Here is a 26,253-nt window from a genome sequence, read left to right on the forward strand (position 1 = left end):
TCTCGCGCCAACTGGCTATGCTCCCTAGTGCGAAGTTATTGTACCATGTGTAGGCTCTGCCAGTCAAAGACTTGGATATTTCCTTTAAACCGAGAATATAGTTATATTCATACTCTCCTAATGATTCAAAGAATCGTGAAACATATTCTTGTGCATTTTTGGTTCCATCAGATATTGAGAATGTTAGAGAAGTATATCATTCGGGAAGAGGGACCCTCTACATGTCAGGAGGATATGGTGGATTGTGTTGGTCGATCAAGGATGAGTTGTCCTTTCCATGAGTCACCAGGAAACGCTCAATATCTTCATGAGTGATGAAGTTCAACTGGTCATTTTCTAATGAATGATCTTTGGCATCACAAATTTCATCGTCTTCAACAATGTAAGAACCCGTAAGCACGTCAACATTATTAGACCAGTCAAGAAATTATTTAGCCTCTAATGACTCGATTAATTAAATATGAACCATAATTAATATAGTTTAATTAAGTAATAATTTGGACATGGAATTAGTATCACTGTACAAATCTCGAAAAGTTATGTGAAGTGGACTACAAGAACCGGTTAATCGGACTTCAGATGAAAAAGATACGAGACTCGGAAGATTGAGTCAAAAATTAGTCACCTTGACCGTTGACCGATGAACCTTGACCGGACCTTTATAATTTGACCTGACCTTAACTTAGTAAAAGGTTAGCCCTTAGTGAGTTCAAAGGGTTAGTGATGGTATACCTTAGTATATAAAAGGAGTGTTAACTTATATTTTTATTAAATATGAAAATAATTAAGTTGGAAGTTTATCTTCTTCATGTTTCTTTTTAATCAAGAGTAGTGGAGGTGTTGGTGTTTTTGTTACAAGTTTTAGTAGGAAATATATATAGGTTCGTATATATAAAATTAGGAAAATAAAAGAGAAATAGGTAGTAATAATACGAATCGTGGGGAAGAGATTGTTGTGATAAGTTGTTAAAGAAAATTGAGAAGAAGTCGGTCTTGGAAATTTCGGGGAGTTGAGCCTGGTAGTTGGTCACTTCCACTATATTTATTTTGTTGTATTATATTCTATTTGCAAACCAAATCAAATTATATATGTATCATCTGAGAGGAATTCTTGCACTTATTTTCATAGATATCCTCTATCTTTTAATAAATCTTTCCGATTTTTTGGGTGGTTTCCTTTTTCCTATGCATCTACTAACTTTATTTATTTTATCTTCCTGATCTTGATTGTGTTTTCCTCTTTAACAACACGATTGAGAAGTGCCATTTAAATCGTCAATTACTGATCCATCACTATCACCAAGTCCTTCTTTATTATCATGATTTACCTCTATCTTCTCAACTCCTGATTTGGAGTTGCAAATATCGAATATGAAAAACGTGGAGAGTGGTGTTATATCTTCATCCAAAAATGGTTGCAAATATCGATGGAGATTCATCATAATGGTCTAAATACAACACAAAACAGTATCAAAGACCATTATTCTTTGGTGATCGATTATAAAATTATCAATATAAGGCAAAATAAAACCATTTACATGGCATTTTTATCAGAAATTATTATTGTAATCTATTACACGTTAAACCGAATTTATAACTATTTGGATGACAAATATCTAAGATTTTCATAGCTACAAGTTCTCATGATCAAAATAAGTATTATCATAGTTTATAATATTTATTTAAATCATTATGACCAAAAATTATTCCGTCTCATGCCGTGCCGTAACGGCATGGTTTATTTCTCGTAACGATTACATATCTTGCTAACAACAGTTTCAAGCACCACTCCAGAAAAGTCAAGTCGGATTGCCAAATCAAGTTGGGTCTTAAGTTCTGTCATTTGAATAAGAAGATATAGGAAGAAAAAAAATTGTGTGAATTGTGTTTAGTAAAAACTCATATATTTACAACGATAAAGAAATAACGGTTGATGGAGTTTAAGATTCTGTCATTTTAATTCTTCAGAAATAAGAAAATAAGAAATATCCATAAAGTGATGTAGACCAAACTGCTGGCGGTGTAGTCACTACCGCTGATGGTGTAAACCCCATCGCTTAACAATATAACCATGGCGGCCAGTTTTCCAGGCCACATGGCATGGCTTATGTGTCTGTTTGCCACCCCATAGGAACTGGCCTTGGGATCCATGTTGATTCGGAAAAAAAAAAACGGTTTAGTCCAAAAATCAGTCCAAAAGTATAGTTTAGTTCAGCTCGAGTTAACTAGGTACAAAATAGTCCAAAATATGGGAAGTACACTAATAACTCTTATTATTTACAATTTAGTCCAAATATTTGCAGTTTAGTCCGCAGTGACTCACGATGACGTCAGCAATTTTAAATAATATATAAATAATTAAAAAACGATATATCTTTTGATCCGCTCGTCCAAAATTCACAAACTTTATATTTTCCGAAAGCTCTTTCCCATATCTACAAAAAGAGTACCCATATGACTATATAATTTTCATTTTTTTAGAATTTTAATTTACAATGTTGTGTACAACCATGTACACCGCTGCAAAAATCAAGAAAATCGAACATCCAGACCCACATAATGGGCAATATATCCATGAGGAGTTTCAAAAAAATGTGCCAAAACGTCATTAAAGCTACCCATTTTCTGCGCGACTCTATCTGACAAAGGAAAAAACGAAAAAAAATAAATGAGGGGTTCTGAACAAATGGGATATAAATGGAAAAGAAAATAAGTATACAAAGGAAAATCTATAATGCCGAATGATAAATGTTATATGCATAGTTTTACTAATCAGTATGAATCTGGTAAAAAAGCTCGTCGCAAACCTAAGTTATTTCAAATTTCCCATATATTAATTACATATGAGCATCAAATTTTAAATAATGTTTTATGTAGTCATGACAAGAAATACAAAATGAGAAATTTTGCTTTAAAAGTTGAGGAGGAATGTATTTCCTAGGAAACTGAACTCACATGAAAAAAACTCAAAATCCTTAAGTCACATGACAAACTCAGAATACCTTGGATAGATGGCCCGGATGGAATTGCATCATGCAAAGTTAAAAAAAAAACTAGTTATGGCAAAACCACAAACATCACTGGCTCTACTCTTAGCATCATTGGATTTCCAAGCAGCAGGAGTTGCTTGTACACCCTAGTTTTACACAAGCATAGGCTTATGGAGTGAATTTTTTACACGTGTACCGGTTTGTACACCCTAGTTATTTACGCAAAATTAGCTTATGGAGTCATTTTTTTCACACGTACACCCTAGGTATTGATGCATGCATAATCTTATTTAGTCAATTCTCGCACATGTGTACCAGTTTGTACACCCAATTTATTTACCTTAAGATAAGCTAATAGTCATTCTTTTCCACAAGTATACCAGTTTACACACCCTAGTTTTATACAAGCATAAGCTTATGGAGTCAATGTTTTACATGTGTACATAGTTTGTACACCCTAGACATCTATGTAAGCATAAGCTTATGGACTCTTCTATATCACGGGTTGCACACATATCAAACTAAATCTATGGGAAAATGAAAAACTGAGAGCAACAACAACTCGAAATTTAAGCGAAATGAGAATATACTCGCGACATATAACTTATCATAAAGACGTCACATTGAGCATATGGTAGCCGCAACCTCAAAACTGTATTGATTATTTGTAACAACGTGTAACTTCAGTTTATTCCCTCAAATTTTGTATTTTAAATATGTTGGACCATACTGTGTTCTGTGTAATAATTCTAATAAATGCATCCACATAGGACAACTTCTAGTTTGTGTGTATCCAATATGAAAAAAATCTCAAAACCTACATTACTAGCAGCAGTTTCAGATCTAATATGCATACCAGTGATAAAAAAAAATAGCGACTTTCCAAACACCAGTACTGGCTCAAAAAATAAATAAATCCAACATTTAGAAATTAAGAATTGAATTTTACTAACATGCATCCGTAATTTTCCTTTTCACCCATGTTTTTTTTTACTCTGTATAAGTACAGCAAAGAAGACTGCAATTCAACGAACACCAGCTACTACACATTTCTAAGCAAGTCTTTACCGCCCAATTAAACTGTAACAAAGACATAAGTGAATGCAAAAACTATCCAAAGAACAAAAGCAGATAGAATGACGATCAAAGAAGAGATTGCAGTCGCCGACATTAGTAGGCTATTAAATAAAAAGTAAATGAAATTCAAAATATTTGGCCCATTGGCCACCTCTTGGATGAGATAAAATTAATAAAAACACCACTTAAGCTCCATCAGAAGTACACTAAGCAAATGATTCTTAAACAACTCACTAACCACAAATTTTAATCGTGACTGTCCAATTAAAGGATTCAAAGCAAACTTTGATGTACGACAATATAAGCGAATATGTATCTGCCCACAAAAATCAAACATATATACCTACAAACACATGCATATATTACTGAGATAGCGTAGTGGTGTACAACTATGTATACACCTATAAAAAATCCATCCATTTCCAAAAATGTTAATCCAAAAAGAATCAAGAAAATAAAAAATGTTAATGTGTACAAATATATACACATTGATAATAAACAAGTGTACAACGATGTACACATTAAACTATCTGCACATCAATAATCAACATACATGTGTACAACTATGTACACATTTAAAATTAATATGCGTACAATTATGTACACATTTGAATTATTGCCTGCTCTGAACCATCAATAACATCCTTACTTTTCAAGAAGGTAAGAAAAGTTACAAATATCTTCGATTCGCTGAAACCACAAAACGGTAATCTAAAGTAGTATTCAGTCTTTTAAACCTATATATAGTTATAGTAGCTGAAGATATTCCTAAAGTGCGAGATTTTATTATTATCCTTATATGAACTCCATTGACTAGTGCATGGTCATGTACCAATATTGACTTTATGACCATAACAATAGAATGAGCAAAGACCATAATATTAAGAGGCCGAGTATGATCCTAAGCAAATATTGCTAGTTATCCTACAAGATGGTAAGTTAAATGCCATCACCAAACAGATCTTATTAAAGAAATATCAAATCCAAGAATCAACATGTGCGTTCATCAACAATTAACAGGTTTACGATTATGTGCACATTAACGGTCAAGTGGTGTACAACTATGTGCAATTAACAGTAGACAGGTGTACAATTATGTATACATCAAAAATCAGTATGTGTACAATTATGTACACATTAAGAATCAATATGCCTACAACTATGTACACATTAAAAACCTTAGCGTCAACTATGGAATTCATTTCAAAATTTAAAATTCCTAAAAATGTAGGAATAATCCAAAGGAAGGGAATCAATCTAAATTTTTTTAGAAGATTTCATGGTTCGTAAAGGCGGGTACTAATATTAGCGGATACCAGTATTGCAAATAATTTAACGGAAATCCAAAATTAACACGAGAGACATGTGACTACTTACTAACCAATCCCTGGAGTAAGCCCATTGTCCACGAATATTAAAATACCAAACATGGAGTCATTTTACCTGCAAAGAGGTACTTCATTCGTCATTAATACTACACCAACAGATGGACAAAAAGTGACAAAAGCTTTAAAGCATCTTGAGACCACCAATATTAAATAGGAGGTATGCAACAAATTTTGTCATGAAAATGAGGAAGTTGTAGCAATTCTACATGATATTACATCCCTGCAAATGGTAACATGTAAAAACGATCAAGAAAAAAAAATGGCAAAGACACTTGAGGGCATTCTTAAAGTTATATGTGATCCGTATGTGAATTTGCAAGAGCAGGAGTTTGCTTCATGGTTAAGATGGACAAAGAGGAGAGACATTCCCTAATACATTGGATACAATGAGGAAAATTTGCCACGATAATTGTGACCATCCAAGGTCTTTGAACATATATCCATGTAATTTCGTTACTGGAAAGTGACCTTCCAAAATGCAATACTAGCAGGCTAGCAGCTAAGACTCATAGAAGTAACCTTGAGTTCCCAATTGGAACACTGAAGCCTTTGCATCCATAAGATTAGAATGACCAGGTGGATAGTTCAAATTCGCTCTCACAAATTTGGACTAAACAGTTGTGTTCCAGAATCAATTACATCAAACCAGGTCGAAAATGATCACATGGACTTGTAATCAAGTATAAACCAAATTTCCAAAGCATGCAATTTTTAGAGTTCACAGTAAATATAATTTTAATTTTGGATTCACAGTGAAGAGTTTGAAATCAGAAACATCAATTTAAGATTAAGTATGTTTCAAATAATCCCTACTCTATTTTAACCTAAACAGTCTCGTAGGATTTTTCACGAAGATCAAAAATCGTACAAGCACGTGACATATTTTTTAAACAATGAGATCACGGATCAAAACAGTCCTAATATATAATCAGAAATTGAATAAAAAGGAAGAAGAAATCAGTAAGCATCAAATCGAGAAACGGATCAAACCTAACACCGAAGAAGAAATCAATCAAATAAACATAAAATGAAAAGCTCAGACGCTAATCTGAAGTACGAATCTCTGCTAAAGAAAAACGACACGAAATCCATCTCTCTTGCGTCCGTCTCTCTTTCTCTCCAATTTTTTTTTCTAAGATTTGAAAAATGAATACGGAAGCATAAAAAGGATAACGAGGGTAATAAGAAAAAATGGCATTTTCTAAATCGATTGAAATTTGATTTAACCCGTCTAAATTTGGACTAAACAATGTACGCGTTTGAAAATAAGGATTAACGAGTACCGGGCTTGAGGAGTAGGACTAGACTGTCTAAAGCCCAATTAATTTGGGATTAAACGTTAATTTCTACTATTGATTTTGGTCAACGGTTCTGTAAAAGTCTGGTCAGTCTCATATTTTGGATAGTAGTGCGTAGGTTAACGGCGTATACCATAAGGTCGCACGTTACCAACGTTTTCCTTCATCATCTTCTTCATTCACATATAAATCTCAAGCCTTTTTTCTGTTCTCTCTCGCTGACTGACCCAATATCAGTCCTTGTACAGTAACCAAAACTCCTCTCAGAGACCCCTTCTCGTTGTATTTTCCGCTCGAGCTTTCGTATTTCTTCTTAAATTATATACTTGGGGTTTCTTCAAATCTGCCATCCATTGCACGTCACAGGTAATCTTCTAGGGTTTTTATATAGTGTTTCGATTTCAGTATGGAGTTGTTGTTCCTTCGAATTTTAGGGTGTTTTCGAGTAATGGGTTTGTTAATTTTAGGGTTTTAATGGTGGGTTTTAGTATGGGTCTGCAGATGGGTCATGCATGCTTGATTACTTTCCAAAAATGGATAATATAAAGTATTAATACTAGCTTAGTACTTCACTCGTCATGTCAGACTTCATTTTGAATCAGTTGGAAGGAACCTCATTTTGAATGCTGCCTAATTTGATGGTCAAACTTCTACTTATATGTTTTATTAGTGACTGTTTTGAGACCGTTTGAGCAGCGTTATGGTGGAGTACTAGAAAACAACTTGACAGCTTAGTGGTTCGTCTTGTTTTTCTTAGACAATAGATATGAAGTCTTTGTATGTTTATAATTGTTGTGCATTACGTAGTAGAAGGGTTATACTCATAGGTTACACATTAGTAGTTTCACAGCATATTAAGTGAGTAGGCGAGTTAGGCCCAGAATCATAGTGCCAACATATCATCCTCCTCCCCGCAACACAAACTTGAACTTCAATTGACTATGACATACCTAGTATCTTTTATTTCTAGCCACTTGTATCTTTGTATTTGTTGCTTTTACATATATATGAGGTTTATTTGAATAGAAATCAAAATGTTGTAAATGCAAGAGTGCAGAATTCGTTCGTTGAGAGTGTTTAATAAGGCATAATTGTCATTGGAGGTAGATCATGCTTATGGCCAATATTATGGAGGTGATTTTCTGTAGAAAGTAGGTGGGTTGTTCTAATCATGAAGTCTTTTCCACTGTCTTGGTGATTGAATTGTCCTCCTGTGCTTTTTATAGTTATCTTTCATAACAGTGTCCTCGCGGAAGATGTGGATCTCTTTTGTTCTCGAAGCTTAAGTGTTTCCCAAGTAGCATATATTGTGGCTTCAAATTCCACTTGGTTTAGTCTTTGTTAGTTTGAACTCTATATTTGTTGTTATTGTCATTTAAGAATGGGCCATGTTAAGGAAGAAACTACTAGCAGAAATGAACATGCAAGTTCTTTCAGATGTTTCTGTCGGAAAGGGGTTCGTTTAATTTTCTGAATTTTGGAAATTTGAATTATGTGTTAAATTTGTATCTTGAAACATTATAGCTTTAGAAAGATTACAATTCATGCTCTATAATCTTCTTCAAAATCCATATTAAATAAATTTTAAGGTTTAAGAGCCAAGACTTTTATCCTTACTAACAAAGACACAGAGATCATGCTTATAGCTTATTAATTACCTTTCAGGTATGCTATTGGGTTAGTATTATCATACTAGTATAAATATTCCTCTCAGCATATGTGGAATTAATGATCATATATGTTTCATTGGTAGGCCATGGACTTGATTTCAGCTGTTGAAGAGTTACACAAACTTAATTCGCGGGAGCTTAACAAACTGCTTAGGGAGTCGAATAATTTCACTATAAAATGGTGTAATGACAAAGGGTCATTGGTTCTGGTAACATCTTTTTTCTGTACCCTTTAACTATTTAATTTAATTAGATTCGCAAAACAGCATTCTGAGACTAATTTCTGCTTCAGATTGATATGGAAAGGCTTGCATGGTCACTCCCTTTGCACCTTATTGCAGTGCTTGTCTCCCCTGGTGGGGATGAAATGCGCTTGAGATACTTGTTATGTGGTTGTCGCCTTTTGCACTCCTTAGCTGATATTGCAGCTCGGCATACTAAACTCGAACAGGTTTACCTACTTTAACATATTCCCTTCTTGATGGATGATATTTTGTGAATGGCCTTTCAAAAGAGAAATTTTTAGTAAAGCAGCTTGAAAATTATATTTACAGATGCTAGCAATATCCTCAACCTAATAAGAAAAAAAAAAAGAAGAGAACCTTGGACACATGATTCATTAGCTTGGAGATTAAGAAATAGACAGGGGTTTCAAAATACTGAACTTATCTTTGTTGCATCTTTTAGATATTGTTCGAGGAAGTGAAAGTAACCGAGCAGATTATGGACTTGGTATTTTATTTGCTTGTTGTTCTTGCACGTTATGAGAAGGTTCTTCATCTTTGTCTCTATATTATTTATTTACTTTCCGCTGCCTTCTTGAATATATGTAATCTGTTATCTATTTCAAGACCGGCTATTGTGTTATAGGGAAATCAAATTTCAGAGTTCCTTCCTCTTCTGCATTCAACGCTCGTGGCTTGCAGTTTCCATTTATTAACGGGGTATATAACTACCCAGTGGCAAGATCTTGTACTTGTTCTGCTTGCACATCCCAAGGTAACTTTTCTTTTGTTCATGTGATTTGTTGAATCTACCACTTAAGGTCCCGTCCTCACTGACGTTGTTCATAACTCCTGATTATGTGAAGATGAATCTGATAATGCCTTCTCTTACAGGTTGACATATTTATGGATGCTGCTTTTGATGCTGTGCGCATTGACATTAATTTTCTTCAGGACAAGCTGTCAGCACTTAACAATGATATTGCAAAATACAGCCCTTCGGTTGCCGAAAAAATGGCTCACAGTCTCTGTCAGCAATGTGTGGCTTCATTACAGTTTCTTCATTCTTTGTGTCAGCAAACCTTGTTGCGTGAACGTGTACTTAAGAATAAGGTGATCCATGTGTTAACTCTTATTATTATTTTTTTTAATGAGTAATAGTTACCCAGAAAAGGCTTTTGCCAAAATAAAAAATAGCTCTCCAATCCAATATGCCTGTGACCAAAAAAACAAACGAAAACGGTTGGTATCGTAGGGAACCTGACTACTTATCAGGTAGGCATTAGCATTTTGGTGGATATATATGAGTCAACTTATAATACCTTCAGACAAAATATTGTTGACCATATAATTTTTAATTTTTCTCCATATTTTCTTTCCATTTTCCAGGAACTATGTAAGAATGGAGGAATTCTCCAGCTGGCTCGAGCAGTCTTGAGATTAGATATACCACCACACTTTAGAGAGTCCTCCAAAGTTGTGGCTACAATATCGAGACTGAAGTCTAAAGTTCTCTCAATTGTAAGTTCACTGAAGTTTCATGATTCGTATAAGCAGTTTATTAGCGACACCTATTTGGGAGTCATCTTCTTGAGTTAACCATATCTGAGTTATCTATCTTAACCTTTCTTTTTATGCAGTTGTTGCAACTATGTGAAACAGAAAACATTTCTTACCTTGATGAGGTTGCCAGCTCTGAAAAGAGCATGCAATTGGCACAGTTTGTCGTCCTACAGGTTAGTTTGTGTAGATTAGTTGCCGACCATCAATGGTTGATATTTTTTTCGAGTGGATGATCTACATGAATAGGGAAACATTTAATCAGTTCTTGGTTCATGATAACATGGGCCGTACAAGCCATGTGTTAATGAGATTATCAATTTTAAGAATGTCCACTGAGTCCTCTAATTTCTTTATTATTGGTAGTCTAATAATAATATTGAGAGCATGTAGATTACCACCTGTGTTATTAATTTCTTTAAGGTTCTGGACAACTCTCCATGTTAGTGCTAACTAGGAATATTATCTTCAATTAACTTTCTATCTTTCATTTATCATGATTACTTTTATCGGCAAGCCACTTAATATTGATTATAAATATCATCTTTTAGGTTCTCGACTTACTTAAAGCTTCTTTTGGAAGAAAGGTAAAACAGCTTAATGATTGCAACGGGATTAATTACTCAAGGGGTCATGTACTTCTCAATTTGCTGCGTATGACTGACATCCTCTCTGATGATTCAAACTTCCGAAAATTCATAACTACAAGAATTGTAATTATCTGACGACTTTATCTTTTTTTATTTCCAACATTTTAAAGAATGTTACCTTGAGAGTGTCACATAGTAGAAATGCTGATTTCTTATGTCTGTTACTAGAATTGTTACTTTCTTATACCTTTTTCTGGTTTCTCGCTTCCCAGACCCATGTCTTGGCGGAGGTTTTATCACTGCCTCAAGAAGAGTTCGTCCATTGTTGGTGCTCGAATCTTCGTTTGGCAGAGGAAGAAGATGCTACTCTTGAGTATGATCCATTTGTGGCAGCTGGAGCGGTTCTAGTTCCACTGACGATTGGGTGTGGAACATCTATCCAACTGAATGATACAAAGACAGAATGCAATTTCAATGTCATCAGTGTACCACAGGTTTCCTATGCGCAGCACAAAACTTCATTATTGGTCAAAATAATTGCAAATCTTCATTGTTTCGTTCCTAATGTCTGTGAAGGTATCAGCTTCTTTTCCAAGTAATGCGGAACTCTACCAGAATATTTTGTGCAGTTTCCTATGTTTATTTTGTTTTTTTGGTGATTATTTGATAAGCCAGTTTCTCTATAATTTGCAGAGCAAGATAGGAACTTATTCTTTGAAAAATTTCTGGAATGCTTGCTAACGGAGCTGCATGAATCACCACCCAGGAATTCATCAACTCTTGATACCCAAAAAGCTCGAACTGTTTGTAGGAATCTATGTAAGTTTCTAATTCTGAAGTTAACTGTCAACAGATTATAATCAGCATCTTGAACCGGTTAATGAATGTGTTTGACAGATCTCTTGTTGGATCACTCAGCATCTTTAATACCTAATTTCTTGGATGAGGAGGATAAAAATCTCTTAAGGTGACTCAGTGCATTGTCAATCCAAATTTCTGTTTTACAGTACATTTTTCAATTAAACATTGATTTATTTTAAATTTCTATGTCCAGTGAATTTTTTGAACAATTAGAATCACTATATTTGACTTCACAAGAATCACAACTTAAAGCTACTATTAAAGCTACTAATGTTGAGGTAAATGTCTGAAGTCTTCGCATATTCTTGATGTTCTTTCTGTTTACACCGTTGTCCTAGGTATGCTCTTGTGCTTATGCTTACTGCTTTTGTACTTTCCCTTAAAACTTGCCGGTCAATCATTAAAATAATCAGTTTTTATGCTGTAAAGTAATGGTGAGACTGATTGGTTCATTGTGCTTTTCAGGAAAACCAATCTGCAAACCCTGTTAATGAAAGTGGAGACTTAGAGTTAGACATCTCTAAACTATGCAAGGCAGCTTGGAACAAGAAGAAAGGTATGACTAGTAGGAATATATCTGAGGCTTTGAAAGAGGTTGACAAGGATATGCATAGTGCCGAAACGAGTGGCTCAGATGGTAGTTCCAGCAGAGGGAAGGATTCTCTGGATCAGATGGATAGTGGTGATATCTCAAAATCAGCTAAGCATAATAAAGGAAGTGGGTTAAGAAGAGTTGAAGAAAGCGGAAGGAGCGAACTTCCAAGTTATGGAAATGGAGAGTCAGAAATCAGTAGACTAGTTAAGGCAGCTTGGAGCAAAAAGAGCAAATGTACAACTAGTAGGACTTTATCCGAGTCTTTAAAAGAGAACGACAAGGACGTGCGCAGTGTCGAAACAAGTGGCTCAGATGATAGTTCCAGCAGAGAGAAGGATCCTCCGGATCAGATGAACAATGGTGATGTCTCAAAATCGTCTGAGCATAATGGAGGTAGTGGGGTAAGAAAAGTAAGGAAAAGAAGGAATGAATCGCCAAATTCTGGTAAAAGAAAGAGAAACGTCATGAATGAGAAACAGACTGCATTGATAGAGAGTGCTCTAGTGGGTGAGCCAGAAATGCAGCGAAATGCTCCTATGTTGCAGTCCTTGTCAGATAAATTAAGTGCGTATGTAAGTGAAGATAGCTTATTTTGCTCTTGGTTTAGATATTTATAAAAAATTTAAGCGTGCTTTTTCTTTCCTAAAAAGTTTCTGGCCATGTTTTTCAGGGATCTGAGATAACATCTTCACAGCTAAAGAACTGGTAAGAACTGTACTTTGCCTGATGAATATTTTGTTGCTGAAAAGTCCAAAGAGATTAATATCAGGTTCTTCGTGCATGTGTAATTTTTCCCCCCTAACATTAGAATAGATTTGTAGCATTATAATTACTTAATGATGTTTCACATCATGACTACCTTGTTAATACTTGTAGCTTGTAGGTAATGAGCCATGATCTTTCTGGTTATCTTCTTTAGTTATGTGAAATTCATGATTTAAATCGTCTTTGTACATTTTATTTATCTCGGTAGTTTCTCAAAGTACTCAGCAATGCCGGAAATAAAAGTGACCAACGTAAAGCACGTTAGCTCATTCCAGCATTTTCCTTCATATACATTTCAACAGGTTTGCCTTTGGATACAAACATAGGTAACTGTGTGGGTTACATTATCGACAGGGTGAACAACAGAAAAGCCAGGCTACTCAGAATATCCAAGGAAGCGCAACCACCATCTGACGACATGAACTCTGATAGGAACAACACCTTTGAAGGCAATTTAGGAAGAATGTACGATTCACCTCCTGACAGTCCCAGTGAACAGGGTTACCTTCTAAAAGGAGGAAGTAACCAAACGACACCAAAATCTGGAGTAACATTGGGAAAAACAAAAACCAGCGAGGAAGCTCAACCACCAACCGACATTACAGCAGCACCATCAGCTCATCAAAGCATGCAGCAGCAACCAAACTCTACGTGGTTGAGATTAGTGCGACTTGAAACAGGTCAGAATGTAGTATTAAAAGACGAGAAAGGTAAAGAAGTAGGCAAGGGAAGACTTCATCAGGTGGAAGGTAGATGGAATGAGATGAGTTTGGAAGAATCAAAAACTTTTGTCGTGGACGTTTTCCAACTTAACGTAGACAGACAGACAAAACTACCACACCCTTCAGAGAAAGCTGGATCTACATTCAGTGAAGCTGAAACTAAGAATGGAGTGATGAGAATAGCTTGGGATAGATCGAGCACTCTATTATTACTAAATAATGACAAGGTTCCCAACTCCTAAAACTAGTGTAGTATTAGCTATTTTTTTCTTGTACATTGAGATCACAATTGTACTTTTTTTACTTGAAAGAATCCCAGAATTTTCCTACTTCTGGAATGGAAAAAGTATGTAAAAGTTCACCGGAAGATTCAAGTAAAAACTATTTACTGCATGAATCTTGTAGACTGGACTATTTACCGTGGGCTTTTTTTTAACCTCTTTTTTATTTTAAGAAAGTGCGCTGCCTATAAGCATCCTCTTTAAAGAAACAAAGAAAAATCCTCCTAGACCTCTAGGTATATAACCACCAAGTGTCTACTCGCATCCCACAAACAGGATTAGTCCACTGTATTCAGGTAATTATTTAGGAATTTGGTTTACATTAGATGCTAATTTTATTTTTGGAATTGCTGGATAACTGTTTGTAGAAATACCCGAACCAAAAACATTGAAGGTTGTTAAGACACAAACTTTTTCCTGGCTAATTATTTTATCTTTTGAATCAAGGATGGTTTCATTGAAAGACATAGTTCCAGCAGCTCAGAATACAATAAACGCACAGTTCATACTATTAGACAAAGAAAGATCACCACCACCAACAAAACAAGGTCAAGAGAAATCATGCATGGCATTAGTTGCAGATGAAACAGCATCAGTTCACTTCCAGTTATGGGGTACCGAATGTGACGCGTTCGAACCTGGTGATATAATCCGTCTTACTAACGGCATTTTCTCTAAAAATCGCAATAATCTTGTTTTAAGGGCAGGTAAGAGAGGGAGAGCTGAGAAGATTGGTGAATTCACTATGGTTTTTGCTGAAACTCCCAACATGAGTGAGATTGATTGGGTACCTGATCCTAATAACTCAAGTAAGCTCGTTCAAGGGGCCGTCATTTCTCCATACTCGCGCATATTTCCTCCGCGAAACTGAGAGGGACTCATCTCAGCCTTTCAGGTAGAATTCAGTTCTGTTATCCTATAACATTGACTTTCTATGTAACATTGTAATGGTGATGACTGATGAATGCATGATGTTACCACCACCAATCTCATAAATTCTTTCTGCACCTTAAAAAAATAAATGAAAATTCAATTTTGTTTGGCTTGAAACTATTCTAATGTACATTTTTTTACCTTCAAAAAATTACCCAAATACTAAAGCTATTGTAGTACAGTGGTCCACTCCAGTCTAGTCAAAACAACCAAGAGGTTCTTTCAAATAGTGATTCATTTCACCTGTTGATAGCTTTACTCTTTCCTCCAAACCCAATTCCATCAGTATTTCGTAAACCCTAGAGTCCTTTAATATCTTTGTTCAACTACAAGGGGTTTTTTTAATGGATTATTTCAAGTTTCTACCTGCGGAGATCACATTAGACATTTTGAGTCGTCTACCAATTGAATCAATTTTGGAATCCAAATTAGTATGCACTACATGGAGGAATCATGTTCGTCATCCATCATTCTCAAAGATGCATTTACACCATCTCCATCATCCTTTTACTGCTGCTCATGATTCTTCTGGTAAGTTGGGTTTTGTTGTTGATGCTATCAGTAACGATGACAAATATCACTATTTTGAATGTAATCAGAATGATGATGATGAGTTAACAACACCCGTTGACAGAATCAAAAGGATTAATTTAACCTCTCCGATTAAGGGTTCTAGATTTGTTGGTTCATGTAATGGGCTCATGTGTTTTGCTCAAGGAGCACTTGTTTGGTTTTGTAACCCTATCACCAGAGAATATGTTATGCTTCCTAAAATTAACTCATACTGTAGTAATGTTTATCTGTATGAATGTTGGAATGTCGGATTTGGTTATGTTTCTGCAACCAACAAGTACAAAGTCGTAGCTGTAGGAGTACATGTGACTGGGACCAGCTCAGAAGTCTACATCTACACTTTAGGCAGTGGAAAGAGTTGGAGAGAGCTTGGGAAGTTTAATTATGGATGGGTTACAAATCGCTATCAGCTTCAAGGTATCTTTGCCAATGAAGCTCTTTATTGGCTGGACACTAGACTAGCAAAGATCATCTCCTTCAAGTTGGCTGAGGAAAAATTTTCTCAACATCTTTTGCCGTCTCCTTCGCCACAAGACTGGCGTGATAGGTTAGGGGTCCTGGATGGGTTTTTGTCTTTTGCTGTTTATCTGGATGTCGAAGGAGACAGGTATAATGACATATGGCTATTGAAGAAGAAGAAGAATGAGATTCATGAGATGAAAGAGAAAGAGGAACATCGGTCATTGGTTTGGAGTAGAGAGTTTAGGATTGATAAAAGCAATTTGTTCGCCGTTATGAAGAGTGATCGTGTTTTAACTTATGGTTATAACTGTCTCAATGTTTACGACACAAAAACCTCAACATCGAAAAGCCTTGTGAGGTTTAAGAGTTGTGTTCTTCGAGTATCCCCTCACCAGAACACCTTTGTTTCACTGAAACAATTGGGTGAAGAAGATACAAAAACAATGGAGGAGGCAAGAAGCCGTGAGGATGCTAACTCTGATTTCATATACTTACAAACTGGTAATCTTCGTTGACTTTTGGAACTAGTAGTTTTATCAATTTACAGTCTTTTGCGTTTTTCATTATGAAATTGGACTACAAGTAACCTTTGTGTGAACCAAAACGTTATTGACATTGTCTTTTTATCTGTGTATTTTCTGTTTCGGGTTAATATATATTGCTCTTTCAATTGTGCATTTTGTAAGTGACTAGACATCATTTCTATGGAAGGAAGTGATCAATACTTCAGTAACTTATTTCGTTGATACATGAAACCGGGTAAGTAGATGCAGGAAAAATCAAGGGAAGTCAGACCAAATTGTAGGGAATACTTTGGGGATCCACATTGTAGTTCTCCATACTTGGGTCTAGTGTTTTGATAGTGCTGTAGTTAGTAGTGTCATTTAACAGAAAGTGGTAGTTCGAATAGGAAGTTTCTCTGTGATAACAAACATAATTTACATTCTGTCGTAACCACGGCCAACCTAGATTTGTCGACTGCTGTTTCTTTTCATTTTGGGTCAATGTGGCTAGTGACGACCAGAACTAAGAACAGGTTGGTGCAGGTCATATTAGACCATTTTAGTTCTGGTCAGTGCCACAAAATTCGTTGTTCTTGTTCCAACTTTGTCTTCCCCACAAAATCCACGATCTTTTGAGTATACAGCAGATGTTGGCTTCATGTCTAAAGTTGCAGTGGCTTGTCAATTTGTCTGATATATATGTAAGTCCTAAGTGCGTGCTAAAAGCCACAAGTGTTTTTAATGAGGCATCAAAACTTGTTCCATGTAGGCAGATTGTACTTCGGTCATCTAGCAGCTAAAACTCTATCTATAATCTGCAAAAAAGTAGCCTAAATTTTGGCAAGTTAATAAAAATATCTCATGTAAAGTGTGCAGCATTTCTAGGACCTTGCTTTATTCTGCTCTTACAGTAGTGATCTTTGGCTAGTCAGATAATTAGTTGATAGGGTTTAAAATGCACAGTAGCTTTTCCAGTAAACGTCTTCGATTAGAATTCCTTTTCCATCTTCACCGAACCCTACTCCTCTACGCTGAACATGCAAGTCACTCTCCCAGCGATCTAACACCTGACCTGGTAAATATCTCTGCATAAATGGGTTTTAATGTCTTCTTCTTACAGTTTTTACTCTTTTCAGCCTTTCAGGTTGAATTCAGTTATGTTGTGTCAACATTGACTCTCTAGAACTTCCAAATTGTGATTGCTATTCATCATAATCAAAACGTGATGGGGTTTTAGTCCCCAGTGCAGTACCAGTTTTTCTCTTAGTTGCATGAATATTTATTTCAACAACAAGAACCCATAAGCTGGTCATGATGGGTTCAACCGTCCAAGCATTGAAAGTAGTGCTTTCGTGCATGACCCTGGCGAGTCCAGGCGTTCAAGCAACAAATTATGCAATGTACCTTGAGAAGTGACTAGACCCATATTTCGTGGATGATGCATTTATACCATTTAGGTATGCAAGTGGTCGGCACAGAAACGCAATGCACAAGCGTATAAAAATTATAACATAGGCTGTATCTAAAAGGTTGTCTGTTTGACTGTAATTAGTGCGCAATGTGTTGTCTTTATAGGTACCGTTGGAATGCATTTAGGTTTTGCCAACCAACTTTTGATTGCATGAATTGTTTTTGCAAAATTTGATTCAGTGAAGCAACATCATCACTATTGGTGTTTGGATGCTTTTACAAACAAAAAAGCATTGTATTTAAATGTCAATACCGATAACAAGAAGATTGGAATATGAGATTCATTGGAGTATCTATGGGTACATAGAGGGTCTTAATATATCAATTAAAAGTTGCAAGCAAAAACAGTGAGGAGAAACGTAGTTGATGGAGGTTACAATTAAAAGTTAAAAGTTACAATTTGCTTGAGAGAAAGTAAATTTTTTTGTAAAGCAAAACTGTGAGGAGAAACGTATTTGATGGAGGTTGTCCCTAGGTTCAAAAATAGCTTTTCTTTTAATAAAAAACATAGTTCAGGCCAACATTTCATTTATCTGAAAACCCTTTAAGTTCTAAACCTACTAATGTGACCTAATATTTGTTATGCATGTTATCATCATATTTGGTAATTTTGGAAATAACCTTTCCGTAAAATGGATCATTTGTCCAAATATTTTTAAAACATGGATTTAATGGACGAGTAAAAATTAGTATGGGTGAAATGGACACCAAAAAAATAGCAAGAATGAAACTGGATTCATCCTGGCTTAAATTTAAAAAAGAGTCAGGATGTAACTGGATGCATACTGATGTAAATTAAAAATAAATAAAAAATATGTGAAAATGGGTAGGATAAAATTGTTTACATCCTGGCTATTTTTACATTCTCGTCCATTTAAACAGTATCAAATTTTACATGTCTTTTTCACCCAGAAATTGTTGATTTTGGTCTTTTTAACCAATTTTGTGTAACCTTTTGAGCATTGAGAATTAAATTTGACATTTATATTTACTTGGTTAAGCTTGTTTTCTTCTCTTTTTGACCTAATATCTCCTAGGCATGATATAATCGAAGAAAATTATATTGAGAAATCCAATTTCATGTTAATTTGACATTTATAATTTGCCGGTTGAGTTTCGTTTTTCTTTTTCTTATTGGTATAAAATACGGTATTTACGGGTTTCAAATTCAAGTCACGGGCATTATCACCGAAAGAACATAGCTGTTAATAGGAGATAGAGTACCAAAACCCATACATAATAAATTAAAAATTCCTCCCCATTAGCAATGTTGTCCAAAGACATCACCACCATTCTACAATGACATTGGTGATTTGGCTAAGTAGTTGATGAATGGTTCCATTACCACGCGGGTAAAAAATGTCTGTCTCTCAATAAATAATTCTCAAAATTAAATGATGACGGTATTGAAATGCCACGAAAACCCCCGTTAGGCTAAGTCCAATGGGAGAGATTGGACGGCTAAATTAGCCAAAAAATGTTGCAAATCATGAAAAAGTTTTGGGAAAAAGTTAACACTTTTTCTGGCTACCTCTCTCCCCTAGCATTTGCTCGTCGTTTCACTATCAGCGAGATTGAAACGCCGAATGGTGCGGTGCTCAAAAAGTGACCAAAATGCCGAATGGTTCGACGCTTAGAAAAGTCACAAAAATCTAACGGCTGAGATTGAAACGCCGAATGGTTCGGTGCTCACAGATGACGTGGATGGCCAATCTAGCAGCTAGATATCTCTCCCATAAGGCTAAGTCCTATGGGAGAGATAATTAGTTGCTAGATTGGCCATCCATGTCAGCCTGGTCGACCTTCTGAGTCATATGGGAGAGATATCTAGCTGCTAGATTGGCCATCCACGTCAGCTGTGAGCGCCGAACCATTCGACGTTTTTCTTAACGCCGAACCATTCGACTTTTTGATTACTTTTTAGCGCCGAATGGTTCGGCTCTTTAAATCTCAGCCGTTAGATTTTGTGATTCTTCTGAGCGCTGAACCGTTCGGCGTTTTCTTTTACTTTTTGAATGCCGCACCATTCAGTGTTTCAATCTCGCTGATAGTGGGACGACGAGCACATGTTAGGAGAGAGAAGTAGCCAGAAAGAGTGTTAACTTTTTCCTCACATTTTTTTCATGATTTGCAACACTTTTTGACCAATTTAACCATCCAATCTCTCCCATAGAACTTAGCCTAAGACTTAGGAGGTTGTCCAAACTGATATGGATGTTCAATCTAACAGCTGGGTATCTCTCCCACAGGAGTTAGCCTTAACAAGAGCAGGAAATTGGACTTGGCCAGAGGAGTCCGCCTCTCGGGATCCAGTCATAGTTTGGATAGGTGTGTACGTGTAACTGGTCCTACTATGGACAGTCTGTGTACCCAATCAAAAAGTAGTCAAGCCGTAATAATTGCGATGACTAATGAACGGCGTGACGATGTATTTGATCAAAATTGCTAATGAGGTGCTAGGATTAGTGCAGGTGTACCTAAACAAAGCAAAACTTGATTTGTCTTATATAAAAATCCGGTTTTTCTTATCTTAGATTCGGTACTGGCACCGCCACTAGCAGCCTTGTATTTGATGATCAAATCAAATGATTCCAAAATTGTTGGCTCCAGATGTGTTGTTTTTTAGCGGGTCACTAATCGGTGTGAACTGGTTGGCGTTGAACCACCGTTAGCAATAATTTTGTTGCTGTTGGCATGACTGGTCTAGTATACTGGTAGGACATCCCATTCCCACCACCAATCTCATAAATTCTCTCGACGCCTTATAAAAAAGAAAAGAAACTCGGCAATTTTGTTTGGCTGGAAACTATTCCATGGATAACATTGTATTTGGTCAATGAAATTACATGATTGCCCACCCACCTGTCTAAAATCAGAAAGTTGGGGTTGGGCATGATTCACTTGTAGTATTTGTTTGCACGTTTTGGCTAATTTTAGGCTCTTTATCACCGTAAAGTTGGGGTTAACCAAATTTTGCATGTTATTTTCACAAATGAAAGACTTTCTATTGTCAGCTGCCAAATAAGGAAAAATCTCACACAACACGTATTGCCTAAGCAAGAGTCTTTTTTTCCTTGCATGATCGTATTCTTTGGTTGTAATTTAACATAATTTTACATTTATTTCAGTTGTTATCGGATTGTTTCTTGCGCTTTATCCAAGTGAATCCAAAAAATTACTAAATTTTCGTGATCGCTACAGGGTTATTAAATTCCATGTAAAATATCCAACCCAGTGTACGCTTTACATGTATTTAGTAATCCCTTCATAGAAATTTGTAACCCTGGTAACATCTTAATCGGTGTGCATGTGGTTTGTTCTGTTTTTTTGATTGACGGATTCCAAACTCGGTCTCTCTTTTTTCTTTTCTTTTTGCCTCGGTTGTATTCCTTGGACTATATTTCCTCAAGTACCTTTTTTTTCTCCAATAAATTCTTTCTTATTGATCGGTCAAAAAAAATCCTTCATAGAAATTTGTATCATGTAGCATCCTTAAAATGTTATATTAGCAAAACCTATACTAGATCACTGCTGCGACGGTGATGAGGGCCGACCGAAAAAAACGAAACACCGATATGCGTAGTAAGGCTAACATTGATATGCATCCAATTTATGGTAGTTTACATAAGTTTCCCCCATTTTTTATGAATATTTTATGGTGGTTTGTAAACTTTGTATCAATTTACCCCATGTGCTATGTAACATTTGTGGTGATTTGCATCAATTTCCCCATGTATTATGCATTTTTTGTGGTGCTTTGCATAATGGATATACATTAAATTGTAAAAGTCATCATCGAATTTTTCGCGAAAATACTAAATTTTATATTGTTGTTTGTACTTGTTGTGTAGATTTTTTAAAATCATTTCTAATGACATAAAATTTATAAAATTCCAAGGCACGCATTTTAAATTATGTTATATTAAAGTTTGGTTGTCAATTATACTCCTGAAAAATAGGATGTATAAGGAACTATAATAATTAGACTAAAAGGAGGGAACACTTTAGGTTTTTCAGATCCCAAAGATTACCACCAAAACCAATCTTTTTATCAAATTGTAAAATTGTGTTAGGTTCCATTTGACAAAAAAATGGTCATAAAAAAACTCCCTCCTTACGGGCCTTCCGGTCGGTCGGCCAATTATATCAACAACACTTACCTTCTGCATAGGGCTGCACATGGGCGGGTATGGGCGGGTATAAGCTAAAACCAACCTCGCACCCACAGATTGCGGGTTTTTTTTTTCATAACCAACCCCGCACCCACAAACAGCGGGCGGGTTTTGTTACCCGCCCGCTACGGGTTGGGCGGGTATGGGTTTAAACGGGTTTAAACCCTCTTTGTATTCAAGTATTTAGAGTAACTTCTATTCTCCTTGATTAAGTGAGAAAAAAAAAACCAAAACCCCCAAAATATTCATCTCTAGGAAGTTCACAGATGAAGATTAAGTGTTGAATCTGTTGATTTTTCGATTGTTGTCGATTTCTGATGAAGATTCGAAGTTGTTGTCGATTTCTGGTGAAGATTTCTGGTAATTGTCGTTCGTAGGTGAAGAAGAAGAACTGAGGAGGAAGAAGAGGAGAGGCCGAACAGAAAGAAGAGTGTAGAAAGTGAATGAGGGTTATCAGTTATCCTATCTACTAGTATTAGGTTTTCATAATGGACGACTAGGATTAGTTTTATCTAATGGTATATAATCTGCGGGTTTTTTGGACGGGTATGGGCGGGTATTAGCTTAAACTAACCTCGCACCCACAGACAGCGGTTTTTTTTTTCCATAACCAACCCCGCACCGACAACAGGCGGGTATGGATTAAAACTCACGGATTTAGCGGGTACGGGTGGGTTTGGGTATCGTGGGCGTGTCTTGTGCAGCCCTACTTCTGCAGTACTAGTATCATTTAACGGATTTAAGTCGGTGTGCATGTGGTTTGGGTGACACTAATCAAGATTGCAAAAATCGTCATGCATCACGCCTTGTTTGCTTAAACCTATCTTAAAACTCATGATAAATGTGATTAATCAAAGCTGGATCAGAAGATCTCCTAATTATCCCTAATCATAAGGAATTTAATATCCAAAAACAACAATCAAGGATCTCTACTACATGTGTGCTGTAAAAAGATAAGCAAATCCTAAAAATAAATGTTAATGGATAAGGGGTACTTTAGTAATGTTTTTAAGACCTCCTTTATTCATGGGGAACCTTCCAGCGATGTTCCAAATCATCTCACATGGGCAGAAGAAACACCTGGTAACCCTAAAAACGACAAAAAAACACATCAAGTCCAGAGACTTTGAAACGATCCTATACTTCATGGTCATGCATCCTGTTATCCAACTCCATGTCTCCCTAACCTTACACCTGTCAATTAACATAGCATAGACACCGTAACGTTCACTAGTACTCCCTCCGTCCCTATATAATAGGCGGGATTCTCAGTTTTCCCCGTACCCATATATAGGCGGAGCATAAATTTCCAAACGTTCTTTTACTTTCAATGTCCTTATTTATTTGATCGAGTATCATACACCGCCATTGATTGTTCTCGTTATCAATTCATGAAGACTCTCTCTAATAACTCCATGTTTCCTGTACTCATTATAATCTCTCTGCCATTGATTGGAAATTTTCAAGTTTTAAAATTTCAAATCGTCATCTACTGTAGTTACTATTCCAGTTTCGGCTCCAAACGGAAATTTTAAAAAGAAAATCCCTCCAGTTTGTTTTGGTGTTTAAGATGATCAATTACTCCAGCTACAAAAAATAACCCACAGTAATGGTTTAGCATGCTTCTTCTTCTCTATGGTTTCTCCCTCTTCCATTAAAGGCTAGTTTTACTTTCCTTGAAGTAGGGATGGCCATGGGATGGGTATGGGGCGGGACCTTGTATCCCAGTCACTGTCGCGTTCGTTAAAAAAAATCATACCCGTCCCGTTATCCACATGAATTGGGGCGGGGCGGGTATGGGGAATACCCATTTGGGGCGGGTTTTTCATGGGTTACCCGTAACACGAAGTTCATACACAATCAAAACTTAAATATGAATCAAACAAAAATAATAACATAAGACTAATGCATTCTAATATTCTAAATTCAGAAATTCATCTTAAGGTGAACAAATGAATCTTTAAATGACTTCTTAGTTTTTCTACTTTGTCCTTTCGATACAAGAACGATCAAAGAATGTATCGGATTAAAACAAAGAAACAAAATTGATGAATATACAAGAACGATCAAGAATATACTAAATGTAAGAAACCTCGACTAAGGTGTAGAAGTATAAAATTCGATACAAATTCTTGCATAAAAATCGAAACCCTTATATTATGGAAGCAACGGGGCGGGTATGGGGTGGGGACCTTGAATCCCATCCCCGTAGCTTAGATTCGGGTATTACCCATACCCGACCCCATCCCCATTTGTACGGGTAAAACCCTACCCAAACGGGGCGGGTACCCACGGGGATGAGTTTGGGTGGGTCAAATGGCCATCCCTACCTTTGAAGAAGAGAAGTAGAACATCCCATCTTTGAAGATTATTGTCCTATTTTTACTCATGGAGAAAATATTTATAACTGTTTTTAATTAATGGGGATCTGATTACCTTAAATATCGTTTTAATCCAGAAATCCGTTTTGGGAATGATAAACGGGGTAAATCAGGAAAGAACTAGGCATAATTATGAATCCAACGCAATTCCTTAATATTCGAGATTTTATCCCCTCCGCCTATTATATAGGGACGGAGGGAGTACCACACAAAGGTGACTTACCACAACAGTTGCACACTACCTGAAATTATTAGTAAGAAAACATGAGCCCATGGGATTTTATCTGAATTTTTGAAACGCGATCTAGTCTATGACTGCACATGGGCGGGTATGGGTGGGTATAAGCTAAAACCAACCTCGCACCCACAGACTGCGGGTTTTTTTTTTCATAACCAACCCCGCACCCACAAACAGCGGGCGGGTTTTATTACCCGCCCGCTACGGGTTGGGCGGGTATGGGTTTAAACGGGTTTAAACCCGCTTTATATTCAAGTATTTAGAGTAACTTCTATTCTCCTTGATTAAGTGAGAAAAAAAAACCAAAACCCCCAAAATATTCATATCTAGGAAGTTCACAGATGAAGATTAAGTGTTGAATCTGTTGATTTTTCGATTGTTGTCTATTTCTGGTGAAGATTCGAAGTTGTTGTTGTCGATTTCTGGTGAAGATTTCTGGTAATTGTCGTTCGTAGGTGAAGAAGAAGAACTGAGGAGGAAGAAGAGGAGAGGCCGAACAGAGAGAAGAGTGTAGAAAGTGAATGAGGGTTATCAGTTATCCTATCTACTAGTATTAGGGTTTCATAATGGACGACTAGGATTAGTTTTATCTAATGATATATAATCTGCGGGTTTTTTGGGCGGGTATGGGCGGGTATTAGCTTAAACCAACCTCGCACCCACAGACAGCGGTTTTTTTTTTTTCATAACCAACCCCGCACCCACAACGGGCGGGTATGGATTAAAAACCCACGGATTTAGCGGGTACGGGTGGGTTTGGGTATCGTGGGCGGGTCTTGTGCAGCCCTAATCTAGTCTGACCATTTTGAGCGAAGTTCTAAAAAAAATAATTCTACTTACTATCAATGGAATGTATAATGAGTAAATAAGGACTAACCAAAATTTTATTCGTTGGAGCTAATATAGTTTTGCTCTGCTAACAACCATCAGGACAGAGAATTAAATTAACAAAAACTAACCAAAATTTTATTCTTCTGGTTTAGTAAGGTTATTGGTTTGAGTTATAAGTCGAAAAATCAAATACTGTGAATTAGTTTTAGATCGACTTTTAAAAGTAAAAAAAGAAATTATTTGTGACATGCTGTAACTTTGGCTTGTGAAATTATTGTACCCGGAGAAGCACAAGCAATATAGTTGCCACACATGCTATTCCCTCTGTTTTTAAATAATAGGTTTGTTTCTGTGTAAATTTGTACACAGATCAGCCTATATTTTTAAAATAGAGGGAGTATTTTTTTTTAATAGGAAAGACAAATTTCATTGAAAACTTAAGAAATGATTACATTCAGTTCATCTCTGACAAGAGATTTCAGCCAGGTTGGTAAACCTGTAAGCCAACATTCATCATTCAGAAATTCTGGCCCTTTTTGCTAGGCTATTAGACACCTCATTGGATTCTCTATGCACAAATGTGCATTTCCAATCTCTAAAGGTGACTAAGAGATTTCTACAATCTTGAATTACATTATTGTCCATCCATTAGACACTTCCTAAACTACC

The 26,253-nt window shown here is 36.2% G+C and overlaps 3 protein-coding genes across 6 annotated transcripts; all 3 read left to right on the forward strand.

The window, feature by feature from the left end:
* The first annotated feature begins 6,948 nt into the window (after nt 1–6,948).
* LOC113345440 (nodulin homeobox-like) lies at nt 6,949–14,133 on the forward strand. 4 transcript variants are annotated; one of them, XM_026589217.1, is made up of 16 exons: nt 6,949–7,119; nt 8,507–8,632; nt 8,716–8,874; nt 9,111–9,194; nt 9,294–9,422; nt 9,542–9,760; nt 10,037–10,168; nt 10,288–10,383; nt 10,759–10,920; nt 11,070–11,373; nt 11,491–11,616; nt 11,695–11,764; nt 11,852–11,936; nt 12,124–12,817; nt 12,924–12,958; nt 13,373–13,483. In XM_026589217.1, exons 2-15 carry the CDS (start codon nt 8,510–8,512, stop codon nt 12,929–12,931), a joined length of 2,391 nt encoding a protein of 796 aa, XP_026445002.1. In that variant the 5' UTR covers nt 6,949–7,119; nt 8,507–8,509; the 3' UTR covers nt 12,932–12,958; nt 13,373–13,483. The 4 variants fall into 4 exon arrangements, with proteins under 4 accessions (XP_026445002.1, XP_026445001.1, XP_026445000.1 ...); XM_026589216.1 differs by lacking the exon at nt 13,373–13,483 and adding an exon at nt 13,321–13,371; XM_026589215.1 differs by lacking the exon at nt 13,373–13,483 and adding an exon at nt 13,321–13,371 and having other exon boundaries at nt 6,950–7,119; nt 12,124–12,825.
* Nucleotides 14,134–14,234: 101 nt separating this feature from the next.
* On the forward strand, nt 14,235–15,017 carry LOC113345332 (SOSS complex subunit B homolog). The gene is made up of 2 exons (XM_026589122.1): nt 14,235–14,317; nt 14,469–15,017. Exon 2 carries the CDS (start codon nt 14,470–14,472, stop codon nt 14,890–14,892), a length of 423 nt encoding a protein of 140 aa, XP_026444907.1. The 5' UTR covers nt 14,235–14,317; nt 14,469; the 3' UTR covers nt 14,893–15,017.
* Nucleotides 15,018–15,210: 193 nt separating this feature from the next.
* On the forward strand, nt 15,211–16,666 carry LOC113345519 (putative F-box protein At3g52320). The gene has a single exon (XM_026589284.1). It carries the CDS (start codon nt 15,299–15,301, stop codon nt 16,502–16,504), a length of 1,206 nt encoding a protein of 401 aa, XP_026445069.1. The 5' UTR covers nt 15,211–15,298; the 3' UTR covers nt 16,505–16,666.
* Nucleotides 16,667–26,253: the final 9,587 nt, after the last annotated feature.

This window comes from Papaver somniferum, unplaced genomic scaffold (genome assembly GCF_003573695.1).
Source record: "Papaver somniferum cultivar HN1 unplaced genomic scaffold, ASM357369v1 unplaced-scaffold_81, whole genome shotgun sequence".
Taxonomy (NCBI): domain Eukaryota; kingdom Viridiplantae; phylum Streptophyta; class Magnoliopsida; order Ranunculales; family Papaveraceae; genus Papaver; species Papaver somniferum.

What these genes read in the sequence shown, in the direction of transcription:
- LOC113345519 (XM_026589284.1), top strand. Translation starts at nt 15,299, where the DNA reads ATGGATTATTTCAAGTTTCTACCTGCGGAGATCACATTAGACATTTTG.
- LOC113345440 (XM_026589214.1), top strand. Translation starts at nt 8,510, where the DNA reads ATGGACTTGATTTCAGCTGTTGAAGAGTTACACAAACTTAATTCGCGG. An exon ending in CGTTCCTAATGTCTGTGAAG is followed by an intron (nt 11,374 to 11,490) that starts GTATCAGCTTCT and finishes TATAATTTGCAG; the next exon opens with AGCAAGATAGGAACTTATTC. An exon ending in TTAAAGCTACTAATGTTGAG is followed by an intron (nt 11,937 to 12,123) that starts GTAAATGTCTGA and finishes TGTGCTTTTCAG; the next exon opens with GAAAACCAATCTGCAAACCC.
- LOC113345332 (XM_026589122.1), top strand. Translation starts at nt 14,470, where the DNA reads ATGGTTTCATTGAAAGACATAGTTCCAGCAGCTCAGAATACAATAAAC.